Here is a 15,387-nt window from a genome sequence, read left to right as displayed (position 1 = left end):
CATCGGTTACCTCTGCATTATTAGTTGGTTCATCTCCATTACTCTCTAATGTATCCACGTAACTTGGACAATCAGCGCCATCTAAGAAAGACCACCTCCTACACGATAAAAAACATATGTTAAATTCTAAATTCAAATATATATATATATATATATATATATATATATATATATATATATAATATCAAGGTGATGAACCTACACATATTGAGAATGAGCATGGTGTGGAGAATGATCAACTCCACCAAGCCGAGAGGATCGCCTTTCATCCACAGTTGGTACCACTGACGAGTTTTGATAATAATCGTACTGCACCGAACTGAGAATTATTATAATAATAAGCTCCACTAAACTGAGAATTATTATGATAATCAGCTCCACTGAACTGAGAGTTCTGATAATAATGAGTTGCTCCACTAAATTGAGATGATTGCCCAATATTACTCGTATCAGGTCTATAACCCCTACAAAGATTTAAAAATGATTATTTACCAATACATACAATAAACACGTGCTACTACACAAAATAATAATATAAGAATGCATATTTACCAAGTTTGATTAAATTGTTGGGTAAGATTTTCAGAAAGACTTGCCACTCAAAATGTCCCCGTAAGAACTAATATCTCCATACGTGTTAACTTGACTGGGTTGTTCTTGCGGGACCTCTCGGGGTATCTTGTCAACATACATCTCAAGAACATTAAGGGCGACTAAATGTTTTAATTCTTTTGGCCCATTCAACTAATCCCTCAAAGAATCATCATTATTGATATAATGCCTACCATAAAGCACTATACCATGGGAAACCGATTGTGGATATCTGCCTGTTATAGAGATTTCATACTCATCTGGACTAACATTCATTTTTTCATATATGTAAGTGACTAGTGATTCATAGTGGACATTTAACATGAACGTTTGGTCTTTTATTGTAACGATCTGGACTATTGTCATCAAGGATAATACCATCCCAATGTAGTGAAACCTTAACTGGTGGAATATCTTGTGCCATTTTTTGTAGGAAGTTTGATTTTTTTTTTGAATGACTTAAGAGAGGTTTTTTTGAATGACTTAAGAGACTTAAACTTATGAAATAGATGAGTTTTTACCTCGTCCAACATTCTTCTTAAATAGATTCATATTGACCTCTATTACGCATTGAAATGGTGCGTAATATGAATTAAATTCAAATAAATGATAAAAAAATACAGCATTGTATTATCAAATCGGTCCTTTATGTGTCATAAAAAAACTGAAATTGGCATGCATGATGTGTTGTCAAATCATGTCCTATTGCGCATTGAAATGGTGCGTAATATGAATTAAATTCAAATAAATGGTCAAAAAATGCACGACATTGTATTGTCAAATCGGTCCTTTATGTGTCATAAAAAAAAAATTGGCATGTATAATGTGTTGTCAAATCATGTCCTATTGCGCATTGAAATGATGCGTAATATGAATTAAATTCAAATAAACGGTCAAAAAATGCAGCATTGTATTGTCAAATCGGTCTTTTATGTGTCATAAAAAAGCTGAAATTGGCATGCATAATGTGTTGTCAAATCATGTCCTATTGCGCATTAAAATGGTGCGTAATATGAATTAAATTCAAATAAACGATAAAAAAATGCAGCATTGTATTGTCAAATCGGTCCTTTATGTGTCATAAAAAGCTGAAATTGGCATGCATGATGTGTTGTCAAATCATGTCCTATTGCGCATTGAAATGGTGTGTAATATGAATTAAATTCAAATAAACGGTCAAAAAATGCAGCATTGTATTGTCAAATCGGTCCTTTATGTGTCATAAAAAAGCTGAAATTAGCATGCATAATGTGTTGTCAAATCAAGCATGGGTGATAAAAAAGCTGTAATTTTCAACCATGATGTGTTGTCAAATCATGTTATATTGCGCAATATGAATTAAATTCAAATAAAACGGTCAAAAAATGCAGTACTATATATAACATGATTGACAAACAATTAGTATTCACTTTAAAACGAGTTATCATGACATTCTACACCCAATTCGATAATCTTGATTCTATTATATGTTTTACCCCAACAAACATATTTGAATCAATGGGTAGGACATGGGAACTAGATGATGATGGTTTTCATTACTCAAATAACCCTAACAAAAGATTTAGTTGAGAATACAATAAAACAATGAGAGAGGAGTGGAATTGGCGTGTTAGGGAGGCTGAAACACTTGAGCAAAATTTAGTTTCAGCAGGGCTTAAACGCCCAAAAAAACATGTTATGTCAATGCCTCGTGGAACTCCACAAGAATTTAATTTTGCTCTTAATCGTTTTCGCGAAGAGAACAATCGGATGCAAATACGTTACCATAGGGTAGAATATGCTATACATGGTAGCACAAGATTTAGATCCAAGTGAGATTCGGACTGTGAAATGTCCGATGAAAATTAATATTTTTCTTATAATAAGGTAAGTAGGTAGGGTCATAAAGACCCCCCCCCCTCCCCCCGAGGGTACTTGGGGGTTTGCAACTATATAAGTAGCCCTTTTTTAGTTATTAGACTACAATGTATTCAATGTCAAGTAGTAGAAACTCAGTTTGGTCTTTATTCCTTCCAAAAGAACCAAATAGCAGTGATGATGAGAGTTCAAATCATAGCAGTTTTTCGAGTGATACTAGTGATTTCAAACTAGATGAACTAAATCCCTACCTTCTTATAGAGCGTAATGATGATTTTCGCAGTGTGAAATATTCAGATCCGCGAGAATATTATTGCGGTTTACGCCGAGAATGGTCATATCGGATTGCCGAATCAGAACGTCTTGTTCGTGACTTGAAAAATCTCAACGCTCCAATCCCAACAAGTTACTCAATAACCATGCCTCAAGTAGGTCCAGAAACTTGCGAGCTTGCCGTACAAAGGATTAGAAAAAAAAAACAACAAAATGCTAGCAAGACGTTGTAAATTTTACATGCTAAAGTTGGTCGAAGAACAAGCATCATCAACCGGTAGAGAACTAACATCTTCTGAAAAAAGATGTGTGTTAAGAGACCGCCAATATCGTTCTGAGGACGATATTGAGGACTTCTATTCGATGACGATTAGGGTTTATTTAGGCTCTCATTGTCTTAGATTATGGGTCATTTACGTTTCGGACTAAAGTCGTTAATTTGTATTTTTATTTTATGATGAAGTCATCAATTTGAATTAGTTTGACATGTTTTTAATTTGCTTTTATTGTTAAAGTCTATTATTAATTGACAATTTAACAAAGAAACACAAATAAATTAGTACATAAAGGGTGTAGATTACATTATAGGGGAAAAGGTACAACTAGTAAAAAACATAATCCATAGAAATATTAAACTTAGTAAACAAAATACATATAAATAATGAACAATAACAAGATAGCAGAATTAATCTTCCACAATTTAAGTTTTTCTTTCAAAGCTATTGTCTCGTATTGAGCGTCTCTAAGTTTAGCCTTCTGCAAAATTCCTTTTTTTCGAAACCGGTGAGCAAGACCTCCAAAAGTTCAATTTTTTCTTCAGCTTCCTCAAGCTTAAATTGCGAGTCCAACTTAGCGGTATATCTAGAGATACGTGAAGTCGCGGTATCTTTATCAAAAAGTGAATTTTTAAACTTCGCCGCCACCGTTTTATCCACTGAAAGTGTTTGCAACCGCCCATATCCTATAAACATTACAAGAAAGTCAGTTTTTTAAAGTAAAATCTGTGGATAACGTGAAAAAAAAAAACACTAAAAAATGTAAAAACACTTACTTCGGGCACTTTACAACGCCAAAAATGGCAACCTGGATTATCTTGGGTCTTTGATGTTTCTAGTTTTCAGTAATAACTGCATTCACAAATATCGGGTTGTATAGCAAACTTTGAAGTTTCAAAAATTTGAGACATGTTTTTGGGAGTGCAAAAGTGTGTTGAAAGGGTGAAAATAGAAGAAATGAAAGAGAAAAGTATCTTTGGAAATGGGAGGGGTTTTTGTTAGGTCTGTGCGTGAAACCTACTTTGATTTTTTTTTTTTTAACGGATTAGTTTGGTTCCAATTTTTTTTTTTTTTTTTGGGTTATAAAAGTGCCGGGCTCCCACAAAGTTAGAACATCTTTTTGAAAATAAGGTACAAATTCAGGGGTAATTATATATTATTCTCTATAACAATTAGGGTATCAATGCTATCAAAATTGACTCATATTTTACCTTCTACCCTAGTGTAGCACACTTTATATATACCCTGAATTTGTTTTACATTCCTTAGCCCACCATTAAAAACCTACTTCAAACTTTTTTTTTCGTTTTCCCACAGCTCCTTCTTTCTTTCCTTGTTCTTTCTGCTATTATTTTAATTTCTTTTTTCTGAAATCAAACCCCTCTTGCCCTTTTACGTCCATTGAAGGAGTTTTGAAGCTCAGACTCCCATTGAAGGAGCTTCAGAGCTCGGAGTTTTGTTGCGGCGAGACTTGGACTCCATTAAAGGAGCTTAGGAGCTTGAAGTTCAACTGAGATTTTGAAAATCTTACTCTAAAACGATCCAGTGAAATTTAAAATCGTTTGCAAAACTTGTAGTAACTTGAATCTAGAATTTTGGGTTGATTGTGTTTGATAAATGTTGGTCTTGGGAACCATACTACTTGAAAAAGGAAGTTAAAATGAAATCCAATTTTTATATACAACATTATACAAAATTATAATAAGTGTATATTGTTGTGTATTAGGTGTGTAAACATTGTTATACACCATTTTTTTTTCTTCTCTTCTTATTCTTTTTGTTATTTCCCGGTATATATTTCATTATTATTATTATACAATAAACCCTTGTGGCCACCTTTTTCGGGTCCCGTGCATAACGGGAGCTTAGTTCACGGGGCTGCCCTTTTTATATATTATTATACATTGCATATACAAGTTTATACAAAGTTATACATCATTATACATATACTGCACATGTGAAGTTAAAAACTATTTTTCTGTGTTTTCACACTCTTTCTGGAACAATCTACTTTTTTGAATTTTTGTTTTTGATAGTATTTGGAACTTGGGGAAGATGAAAATGTAGCATTTTCGAGTTGCATTATGTATGCATTTGTGTTTTTTTTTTGTAACTGGAATAGGAATGTATACGGACTTCGGGAAAAAAAAAATGGAAAATCACTCAATTTTTGCGCTTGAAAATCTGCAAATTAAAAAAAGAAAAGAAAAATGCTTCTTTTTTCGACCTAGGCCTATTATTTTTTGGCTACATATTCGCGCAGTTGTAAATGCGTCATTCTGTTGCAATGTATATGTGCGGGTTGTACTTATTTGCAATTCTCCTTAGTGTAAAATCATGCTCCTTTATAATTGGGGTCAAATATGTCCTCAACATTATTGAGGAACCATTTGGCCATAAAAATTATTCACTTTTTTCTAAAATAATTTTTTACTTTATTTAAAAATCAATATTAAGAATAACTTATAACTCAATTTTCATTTTTGAAATTGTATTTAAGTACATTCAAACATAAACATTATTTGAATTTATCTTTACAAAAAGTATATTAAAACACAATGTCATCTTCAACTTCAACTCAATACATTTCAAATAAAGTGACAAATATTTGAAATCTATAGCCAAACGCCTGCTAAAACTGGTTATATTTATCCTTATTTTTCAAACGACTAAAAGCTGATCATCAATTGATGTCACATATCAATAAATTATAAGTCTTAATTGCTTATAACAAAAGTCAAAGATGCACCTTTTGCATAGTTTAGAAGCAAATTTGAGCTTCTTCTTGGTATGAATTTTTTTCCTCGCTCTTTTTCTCACTCCTATTGCTATCTCCACTTCCAATCACTTTTCGTTCTTCATTCTCTCTCGGCTTCACCATATTCTCTTTCCCTTATTCCCCTTCCCACTATAAAAAAAATGGGTAATTTGCGAAGGTTGAAAGTTGCAATTCACAAAGGCTAGAAGACGCTAAAACCTCCGAGCGAATTGCAACTTTCAACCTCCACAAATTACCCTTTTTTTTTATAGTGTCCCCTTCTCTTTCTCTCTTCCCTCACCACCACCACCACCACATCAATCCTTTCATAACCTAAATTTTGTTAGTAAAATTTTCGACGAAAGAAATTCAATTGAACCCCTTAATAGAATTAGAAATTTCATAGAGGGGATTTAAAGAAATTAGTATCGCACCTCGAATTTGAAATTGTGATTTAAGACAATTTTTGAAAGCTTTTCCATCACATTAATTTTCTTATGTTAAGGAAATTTCAAAATCCATATATAATCTAAATAAATTATCTTTTATCTTATTTGCACAATATAATTTTTCAATGAAAGAATTCAATTAAATCTCTCGACTTCCTTTAGCTTTTGCTTGCATGAAATGTATTACAATAGTTTTATGCTTCTTATCCAGGAACTTGTCCAGAAATGCCGTAATCAAAGGAACATAGGAGTTTGCCGCTAGATATTTGACCAAATAGGATCTGATGAATTTCAAAAATCTATTCGTATCATGATTAATGAAAAATTAAGGTGCAAACATGCATCAATTAATTATTATTTAACAATAATGGTTTATGTGAAGACACGTATAATGTATTCAATATAAATATCGAGTGTAGATATGTTTGTACCTGAATTTCTTAGGTAGTTCCCATCCAATTTATATCGGTATCTTTTGTCAATACTTTTTCTGTTATCAAGGTCACCTGCCATATCGTATCGTTATAGCCCTTCAAGATTGGATTTGATCCTCCAAAACACAAGCATTCATCTGAACTTCCTCTTAGATACCTGAGTATCCACTTCACGGCTTCCCAATGCTCTTTTCCTGGATTTTCAAGAATAGACCCTTGACAGAAGATTCTCTTCTTTTTTTTTTTAGTTTAATTTTCTTATGTTAAGGAAATTTCAAAATCCATATATAATCTAAATAAATTATCTTTTATCTTATTTGCACAATATAATTTTTCAATGAAAGAATTCAATTAAATCTCTCGACTTCCTTTAGCTTTGCCACTGCATGAAATGTATTACAATAGTTTTATGCTTCTTATCCAGGAACTTGTCCAGAAATGCCGTAATCAAAGGAACATAGGAGTTTGCCGCTAGATATTTGACCAAATAGGATCTGATGAATTTCAAAAATCTATTCGTATCATGATTAATGAAAAATTAAGGTGCAAACATGCAAAAATTAAGGTGCAAACATGCATCAATTAATTATTATTTAACAATAATGGTTTATGTGAAGACACGTATAATGTATTCAATATAAATATCGAGTGTAGATATGTTTGTACCTGAATTTCTTAGGTAGTTCCCATCCAATTTATATTGGTATCTTTTGTCAATACTTTTTCTGTTATCAAGGTCACCTGCCATATCAGTATCTGTATAGCCCTTCAAGATTGGATTTGATCCTCCAAAACACAAGCATTCATCTGAACTTCCTCTTAGATACCTGAGTATCCACTTCACGGCTTCCCAATGCTCTTTTCCTGGATTTTCAAGAATAGACCCTTGACAGAAGATTCTCTTTTTTTTTTTTGAGTTTCTGACTCTGCTACTGCTTGAATAGTATTATTTGCCCGCTAGAGTAGCGTATTCACTGTTTACTGTTAAAAAAAAATTTAGGATAACAATTAAATTTCTGGGAAATGGGGTTATATAAAGACACGCGAATTGTATTCAATCAAAAACTTTTTTCTTGTAGTTAAACTGAGAAGTGTATGTAAATGCAAGAATGTAAATGGCAAGAAATAAAGAGACAATAGTTGGAAATATCCTAGAGAACTTATAGTATTTCGTGTATTCAACAATGGTGTTTTGAGAGTGAGAGACCCGGCCTCCTATCTTGTTCTAGGAGGCCCTATTTATTGATACAAGGCTAAGGCTTTCCCACAATATGAAAGTACAAGTGCACATTGACAAGTGACTATTCAACAGTGAAAAGATCGGTCGAACAGTATTGCAGGACGAGCACTGGGCTGGAGGTCTACTGATGTCTGGGCAGAGAGCTGTTGGAAATGCGTTAAGCTGGAAAGGGAGCTATGACCGGAGGATAGATCCGCGGGAACGGTGCCACTGGTTGCTTCAACCGCGGGGAGTTTGACATCACACTGAGGTAATACCGATCCTGGACACATCAGGGTAACGCCACCGGGTCATGATCGACAATGTCATCACAGGTCCGGGTGTATCCGAGCTGAGACTTCTACGTGTAGGCCTGTAGGGTCCTGATTACTCCACCTTTTAGGCCCGGATTTTCCCCCATACATTCACTTGCATTGCAATTTAGTGTGATGTTTATGTATTCTTTGTTTCAATTGAAAGATTTTTTCTTCCTATACATATTATTAGATGTGCCAAACATTAAAGGGTAATAGAATTAATATGTCATTGTAGGTTATTCATAAGTTTCTTTTTACTTACGGCATTCATCTATGGATTTACGTTTATGTATCAACAGTGCAGTTGTGTTTTAACACTAGCTATCAGTATATTTTAACATATTATAGCATGTTATTTATCTTTTTTACTAGGTAATTAATGAATTATTATCATAAATTTACCTTATAAGTCATTTAATTGCATAAAAAAAAAAAACACTGTCGCTGCATAAAACTTAGACTCTTCATTTTTTTTTTTAATCCGGGATATTAATTTGTGGAAGGTGGTTTCCCAGTTCTGAGTCCGAGTGATAATTTGTAATGTTGTCCAAAAAACTTCTGGCAGTAAGTATTGTTAGCCACAAAGTTTCACATATTAATCTTTATGTTAATAAACCAACATGGTCAAAGCTCAGTAATAACTCGATACAATTTTTATCACAGAACATTTACTTATAGTAAATGATATATATTGCACATGTTCCTTCATTGAAGAAGAATTCCACATGGAAATATGATATTGTGTGGTGAAATTATGAAAATTTATTATCCATATTTATGGGAAATATTATGGAATCAAGAAGATATGGAAAAGAACTTGATCAAATCAAGGAACAATATATATGCTAAAATCGTAGGAAAACTAGTTATTTTGGAGGACAATTTTTCTATCAAGGAAAAAGATGCTCAAGTTTGAAATTGAAAATTGAATATACCGTAACACATCTCTGTGACCGTCATCTTCTATTTCACTATAACGGACTAACGGTCAAGTTTTTTATGGAACAGATTTTTCATTGTATGTTATGTTATATGTTTTCTATAACAGTATGTCACTATAAACAAAAAATATTTGAACGACGTTGTTATATAGAGGTCTAACTGTGTATACTAGCTATATATTTGAAAGAACGGTATCGTTAGATTTACTACAAGAAGATTCAAAGCACTGATCAAAATTTACCAGAAAAAATCGTCATATAATTGTTAAAATTTAGATATTATACACATTATTCATTTTTCTTTTCAAGGTTAATCAAATAAAGGATTTTAAAGAGAAAAAGACAAATATATAGAGCTTGGAGATGGATGTACCAGGTCGATCCAAACAGCTCAAACAATATATAGTAATGAAGACATCCATACAAAAGCTACAGTATATGTAGCAACCATAGTGTACACACATGCAAGTTTTTCAATATGGCAGAATTTGTGAACAATTTAATAAGAATAGTAAAATAAAAATAATATCGGGTCTTCTAGTTCGACAAAACTTATAAACAATTGAACAACACAAATATATATTGTCAATCTGGCAAGATTTGTGAATACTTTAACAATATAAGTAGAATGGAGAATGTAGAACGTGTTGTTATGATTTGCCGGCCATAACTTGTGAGCGAGACAAATTTTGCCTATCCGGCAAGATTTGTTAACTATTTAACAATATAATATAGGTAGAATGAAGATTGTACTAAAGATATAACACGCCCAGGGGCGCAAGGAGGTTCACTGAACCCCTTTTGTCAGATTATTTTTTATGTATATAACTGATCGATGTTAAATAGATCTCCTTAGCTTTTCATATGTTTACTTCGTTATATTTTGAATCTTCTTAGTGAAAAATTCTAGCTCCACAATTTGACCCACCTGAACCCTCTCGTAAAAGTATTTGAACAATATTTTTGATAATATTAGTAAATGCTATTCGATTAACAAGGCAAGTTTTGTTAACTTTATATAGTTAACTTCGTGAAAGTTATGACCCGCAAGGCTATTTTTGCTTAAATTCCCTTAACGATGTCAAAATATAAATAGCGACCTTAAATAATCCTATTTATACAAATCCCCGTTAAAATCACGATTGATTTTAACTGTGACCTTTCAAGTTTTGAACTCAATATTAGATGTTTTTTTTTTTTTTTTTTTTTTTTTTTTTTTTAACTTTTCTCGAAACAACATCTTTCAAACTGTAACCTGTTGAGCAAAATATAACTTATAGTAAATGTTATATTTTTGCACATGTTCCTTCAATGAAGAAGAATTCCACATGGAAATATGATATTGTGTGGTGAAAATTATGAAGATTTGTTATCCCTATTTATGGGAAATATTATGGAATCAAGGAAGATATGGAAAAGAGCTTGCTGAAATCAAGGAACAATATATATGCTAAAATCGTAGGAAAATTAGTTATTTTGGAGGACAATTTTTCTATCAAAGGAAAACGAGATGCTCAAGTTTGAAATTGAAAATTGACTTCTCTATGAGAGTCATATTCTATTTCACTATAACGATCAAGTTTTTATGGAACCGATTTTTCATGTTATGTTATGTTATGTTATATGTTCTCTAAAACAGTATTTCACTATAACAAACAAAAATTATTCGATCAATGAGGTTGTTATACGGAGGTCTAACCAGGGGCAGAGCTAGCTCATTGGTCGTGGGTTCGGTCGAACCCAGTAGCTTTGGTCCAAACTTTGTATTTTTATTAAAAAATTTATTAAATATGTACCAATTAAGAATTTAGAACCCAGTAATTTTAAACAACTAGAATCCTGAACCCATAAACTCTAAATTCTGGCTTCGCCTCTGGGTCTAACTGTATATACTTGCTATAAATTTGGAAGAACGGTGTTGTTGGATCTACTAAAAAAAGATAATGAGATGTTCTTCAAAGCACTGATCAAAATTTACCAGAAAAAATTGTGACAAAATTGTTAAAATTTAGATATTATACAAACATTATTCATTTTTGTTTTCAAGGTTAAGCAAATAAAGGATTCTAAAGAGAACAAGACAAATATATAGAGCTTGGAGATGGATATACCATGTCGATCCAAACTGCTAAAACTATCTATGGTAATGAAGACATCCATATAAAAGCTACAATATATGTGAACAAGGCAACCATAGTGTATACGCATGCAAGTTTTTCAATATGGCAGAATTTGTGAACAATTTAAGAAGAACGGTAAAACAAAAATAGTATCAGGTCTTGTAGTTTGACAAAACTTATAAACAATTGAACAACACAAACATATATTGTCAATCCAGAAAGATTTGTGAATAATTTAACAATATAAGTAGAATGGAGAATGTAGAACATGTTGTTATAATCCACCAACCATAACTTGTGAGCGAGACAACTTTTGTCTATCCGGCAAGATTTGTGAGCTATTTAACAATATAATATAGGTAGAATGAAGATTGTACTAAAGATATAACTAGCCCAGGGGCGCAAGGAGGTTCACTGAACCCCTTTTGTCAGATTATTTTTATGTATATATATAACTGATCGATGTTAAATAGATCTCCTTAGCTTTTTCATATGTTTACTTCGTTATATTTTGAATCTTCTTAGTGAAAATTCTAACTTTGCAGATTGACTTGCCTGATATAACTTATGAACCAGGCAAGTTTTGTTAATTCAGCAAGATTTTTGAACAACTTAATAAAATAGGTAAAATGAAAAATGTATAAAGTTATTACCCGCCCGACATAACTTGTTAGAAGCATATTTTCCATTCTTCCACCCGGCATATATAGTTAACTTTGTGAAAGTTCTGATCCGCAAGGCTATTTTTGCTTAAATTCCCTTAACGTCAAAATATAAATAGAGTGTGACCTTTCAAGTTTAGAACTCAATATTTTTTTTTTCTTTCTCGAAATAACATCTTTCAAACTTGGATAATACATAAGGTCATGTACATAGTAAGTATAAACTCATGGCCTTGCTGACATTTTCTTTTCTTCTAAATGAATAAGTGTATTATTACATTTTATCATCACAATATTATAATTATAAAAAATAAAAAAATTATTTTCAATTGGATCTTGTATTCCGACAGTATATTGGCAGAAGTTAAGATTATTATATTATGACTTTAACTTATGTATACATTGATAATGCAAAGGCATATTTAGCTAAAAAAAATCATCTTTAAAAATGAATTTTATAATCTCATGTGTAAATGTAATCATTACTAATCTCATCACTGGGTAGCTCTATAAACTTTGGCATCAGTTTTCATGATATATCTTTAATTTTTTCTAGGAAAGAGATTCCTATATAGATTTTTTAAATAACTACTACAAGAACAATAGACGCATAATTCTATATAGGGTAAAGAGTTATGATGAACTCTATATAGAACAATACCATCTATCGAAACAATACCCTTACCCGGTGCAAGAAAGTTGAAAGCCTCTCGGACACATAACTTACATAACCAGCTCAGCATTCTTGAAAAACTATCGAATAAAGGGTCCGGCGGTAAATTAGTCATTCAATCTTGTGAACTAATCGAGATCATATTTGGATAAAGAAATAAACTTTTTTCCAAAACAAGATTAAAATAGAAAAGACCTCATTTCACAAGAAAATAAAAACGAAAGAAAATCTAAAGAGATAAATTAATTAAAGGAATTACATATACTATAAATTTGAACCTTAGGTGCAAAAACTAAAATATCAATAAGAAATATATTTCTTCTATTCAATATTGATAAAAATCCTAAAGATTCAATATATAGAAGCATATTGATCTGAGCAAGCGCTAATAAAATGCCCGAAAAATAAAAATGAAAAACAAAGAACCTAATATGATCATTTTCTGGATTATTATCTATCACAATCATCTACATCAGGTAATTCATTAAGATCAAAATCAAGAACTTTACTTGCATTTTGACTTGCTGATTCATCTTGATTATTTGTCCAATGGCTCCTTTGATGACCTCCTAGTGCTTGTCCAGTAGAGAAAATCTTGTCACAAATTTTGCACTTATGAACATTATTGGATCCATGTTCAATAAAGTTGAAATTATTGATTTCTTCTCCCAATTGAACATCAGGTTCATGATCATGACTATAATGTTCTTCATTTCTAGCCTTAATTTCTTGATGCTGTTGAGGATGATCGATCGTGTTCTCGATAGTAATCTTGAACTTGTTATGACTAGACCTGTGACCACCCAGTGCCTGGTGACTGGTAAAACTCTTGCCACATATGTTACATTTGTATTTGACCTCGGGTGTTTTCTTCGGGCCCGGGCTAGGGCTCACATCTTTGCCGGGTTCCAATTTGATTAGCTGCTTCTCGCGCCTCCTCTTCTTGTTAATCGGAGAAGAACAAATTTCTCCGCGATTTTCTTCATTGTCATCAGCAGCCGCCACCTTTCTCTTGGATTTGTCCTTCAAACTGCTCAACGGAACTTCTTTCGGAGTAGTAGTACCGACTGAATTGCTGCTACACAGGACCTCCGAATTGTCATTATTATTGTTGTTGTTGCCATCGCCATTGACTAATCTTATGAGCTGATGAACCGCATCATGAAGTTCCTTTTCATCTGAACTTGAGATAGATTTGCTCTGATCAGGACTACTAACATTCCTCTTCTTTCTAAGAGGAGATCGCCCTCGCCTATCTGTCACACCCCAACCCTTCAGACAATCTTTTAAATCACCAGGAGGAGGTGCAACAACAAAATTAACAATATTCTCGAGATCTTTACCATGCGTACTTCTCTGTTCTTCTTCTTCGTCTAGAATAGTAGCAAAATAATCATCAGCATCGTCCTCATCATCGTTGTTGCGGGTGTCGTCGTCAAAATTAGCTCGAAAAACCCTATTTTTTGTGTCTCTTTTACTAGAAGTAGGGGGTTTCATCCCTCTCCAATCTCTATCAGGATGACATCTCATGTGTCCAAATAAAGATTTCTTCGAAGGAAAACTCTTACCACAAAGATCACAAATTATTTTTTGCTCATTATTATTAAAAACCCCTTCTTCTTCATCTTCTTCTTCAAAAATTCTTGATCCATTCGTCAACTTTGCAGATTTTTCTTGTGTAAAACTCTTCTTCTTCTTCCAAGATTCTTCTAATCTTTGATTTGCTTGAACATGTGCACTACTCATGTGACCTCCTAGGGCTTTTCCCGAGCTAAATTCTTTGCCACACTCACAACATATGTGATCTTTTTTTTGCTTCGCGAAGAAGATTTTTTCTTCGCGAACATTATTTTCATCTTCCTTAAAAACATCCTCATCTCCACCACGAACAACATTGATCTTTTTTTCATCCTCCTTAAAAAGATCCTCGTCTTTGAGCTTCGGGATCTTTAGTTTCACCTTTAAGGTACTCGAAGACGAAGAAGTACCTTTTTCACAAGATCCATTAATTTCTTGATCACGTTGAGCTTCCATTGGAGGTGAAAAATCAAGAAAACAAGAGCTAAAATCAAGAAAACTTTGGGAAAACTAATGAAACCCTAGAAGAAAAAGGGAAGATAGAAGGTCAGTACTGAGGAGTATAAGAGACACAAAAAATATAGTAAGTGAGTAGGAAATAAAACAAACTTGGTGATAAGAATAAAATAAAAGTGAATGAAATATTGGTGTGGGGGTGGGGGAGCACGCCGGGGGGGGGGGGAGGGGGTGGATATTGAGTAATATGGAAAGAAGAAGGAAACTTCATTAAAGAAAATCCACTCCCAAAAATCAAGCTCGGAAAATCAGCTACTTTGTAAGACTCAAGATCTATGTCAATCCATATAAAAGAAAAAGATCCTAATTAAAAACAAAGTCTTTTTTAATGTTTCCCACTCGGTGTTCGGTACCGATAATAGGGCGGGACTAATTCAGATTCATGTCGGATAGGACTCTTTAAAAGGGAAAACTTTTCTTACTAGGACTTTTTTCGTACCCAGGACTTGAACACAAGACCTCTGATTAAGGATAATACAAAACATATTATTGCTTACTTTTGCATATATTAATGTACAATTTTTTTAATACTATTTGGTCATCTAAATAACAATTATAAATAACCATTCACAAAAAGTGAAACTAGTTACTGTATATAAAAGTTAAGTTGCTACACCAGATTAATAAACAGTGACAATGTAAATCTTTTTCTCATATTAGAAAAATATAGATAACATCTAAAAATAAAAAATTATATTCAGTGTTTATATTAAACTGATAATTG

The 15,387-nt window shown here is 32.6% G+C and overlaps 1 protein-coding gene across 1 annotated transcript; it reads right to left on the bottom strand.

Annotated features, from left to right (window-relative positions):
- Window positions 1–12,842: 12,842 nt before the first annotated feature.
- On the bottom strand, window positions 12,843–14,603 carry LOC132062965 (zinc finger protein ZAT9-like). Its single transcript, XM_059455422.1, has one exon. It carries the CDS (start codon window positions 14,601–14,603, stop codon window positions 13,020–13,022), a length of 1,584 nt encoding a protein of 527 aa, XP_059311405.1. The 3' UTR covers window positions 12,843–13,019.
- Between the last annotated feature and the right edge of the window lie 784 nt (window positions 14,604–15,387).

The sequence above is a fragment of the Lycium ferocissimum genome, chromosome 7, assembly GCF_029784015.1.
Source record: "Lycium ferocissimum isolate CSIRO_LF1 chromosome 7, AGI_CSIRO_Lferr_CH_V1, whole genome shotgun sequence".
NCBI classification, from domain to species: Eukaryota; Viridiplantae; Streptophyta; class Magnoliopsida; order Solanales; family Solanaceae; genus Lycium; species Lycium ferocissimum.
The sequence above is the reverse complement of the archived record's forward strand: the minus strand, read 5'-3'. Positions and strand labels throughout refer to the sequence as shown.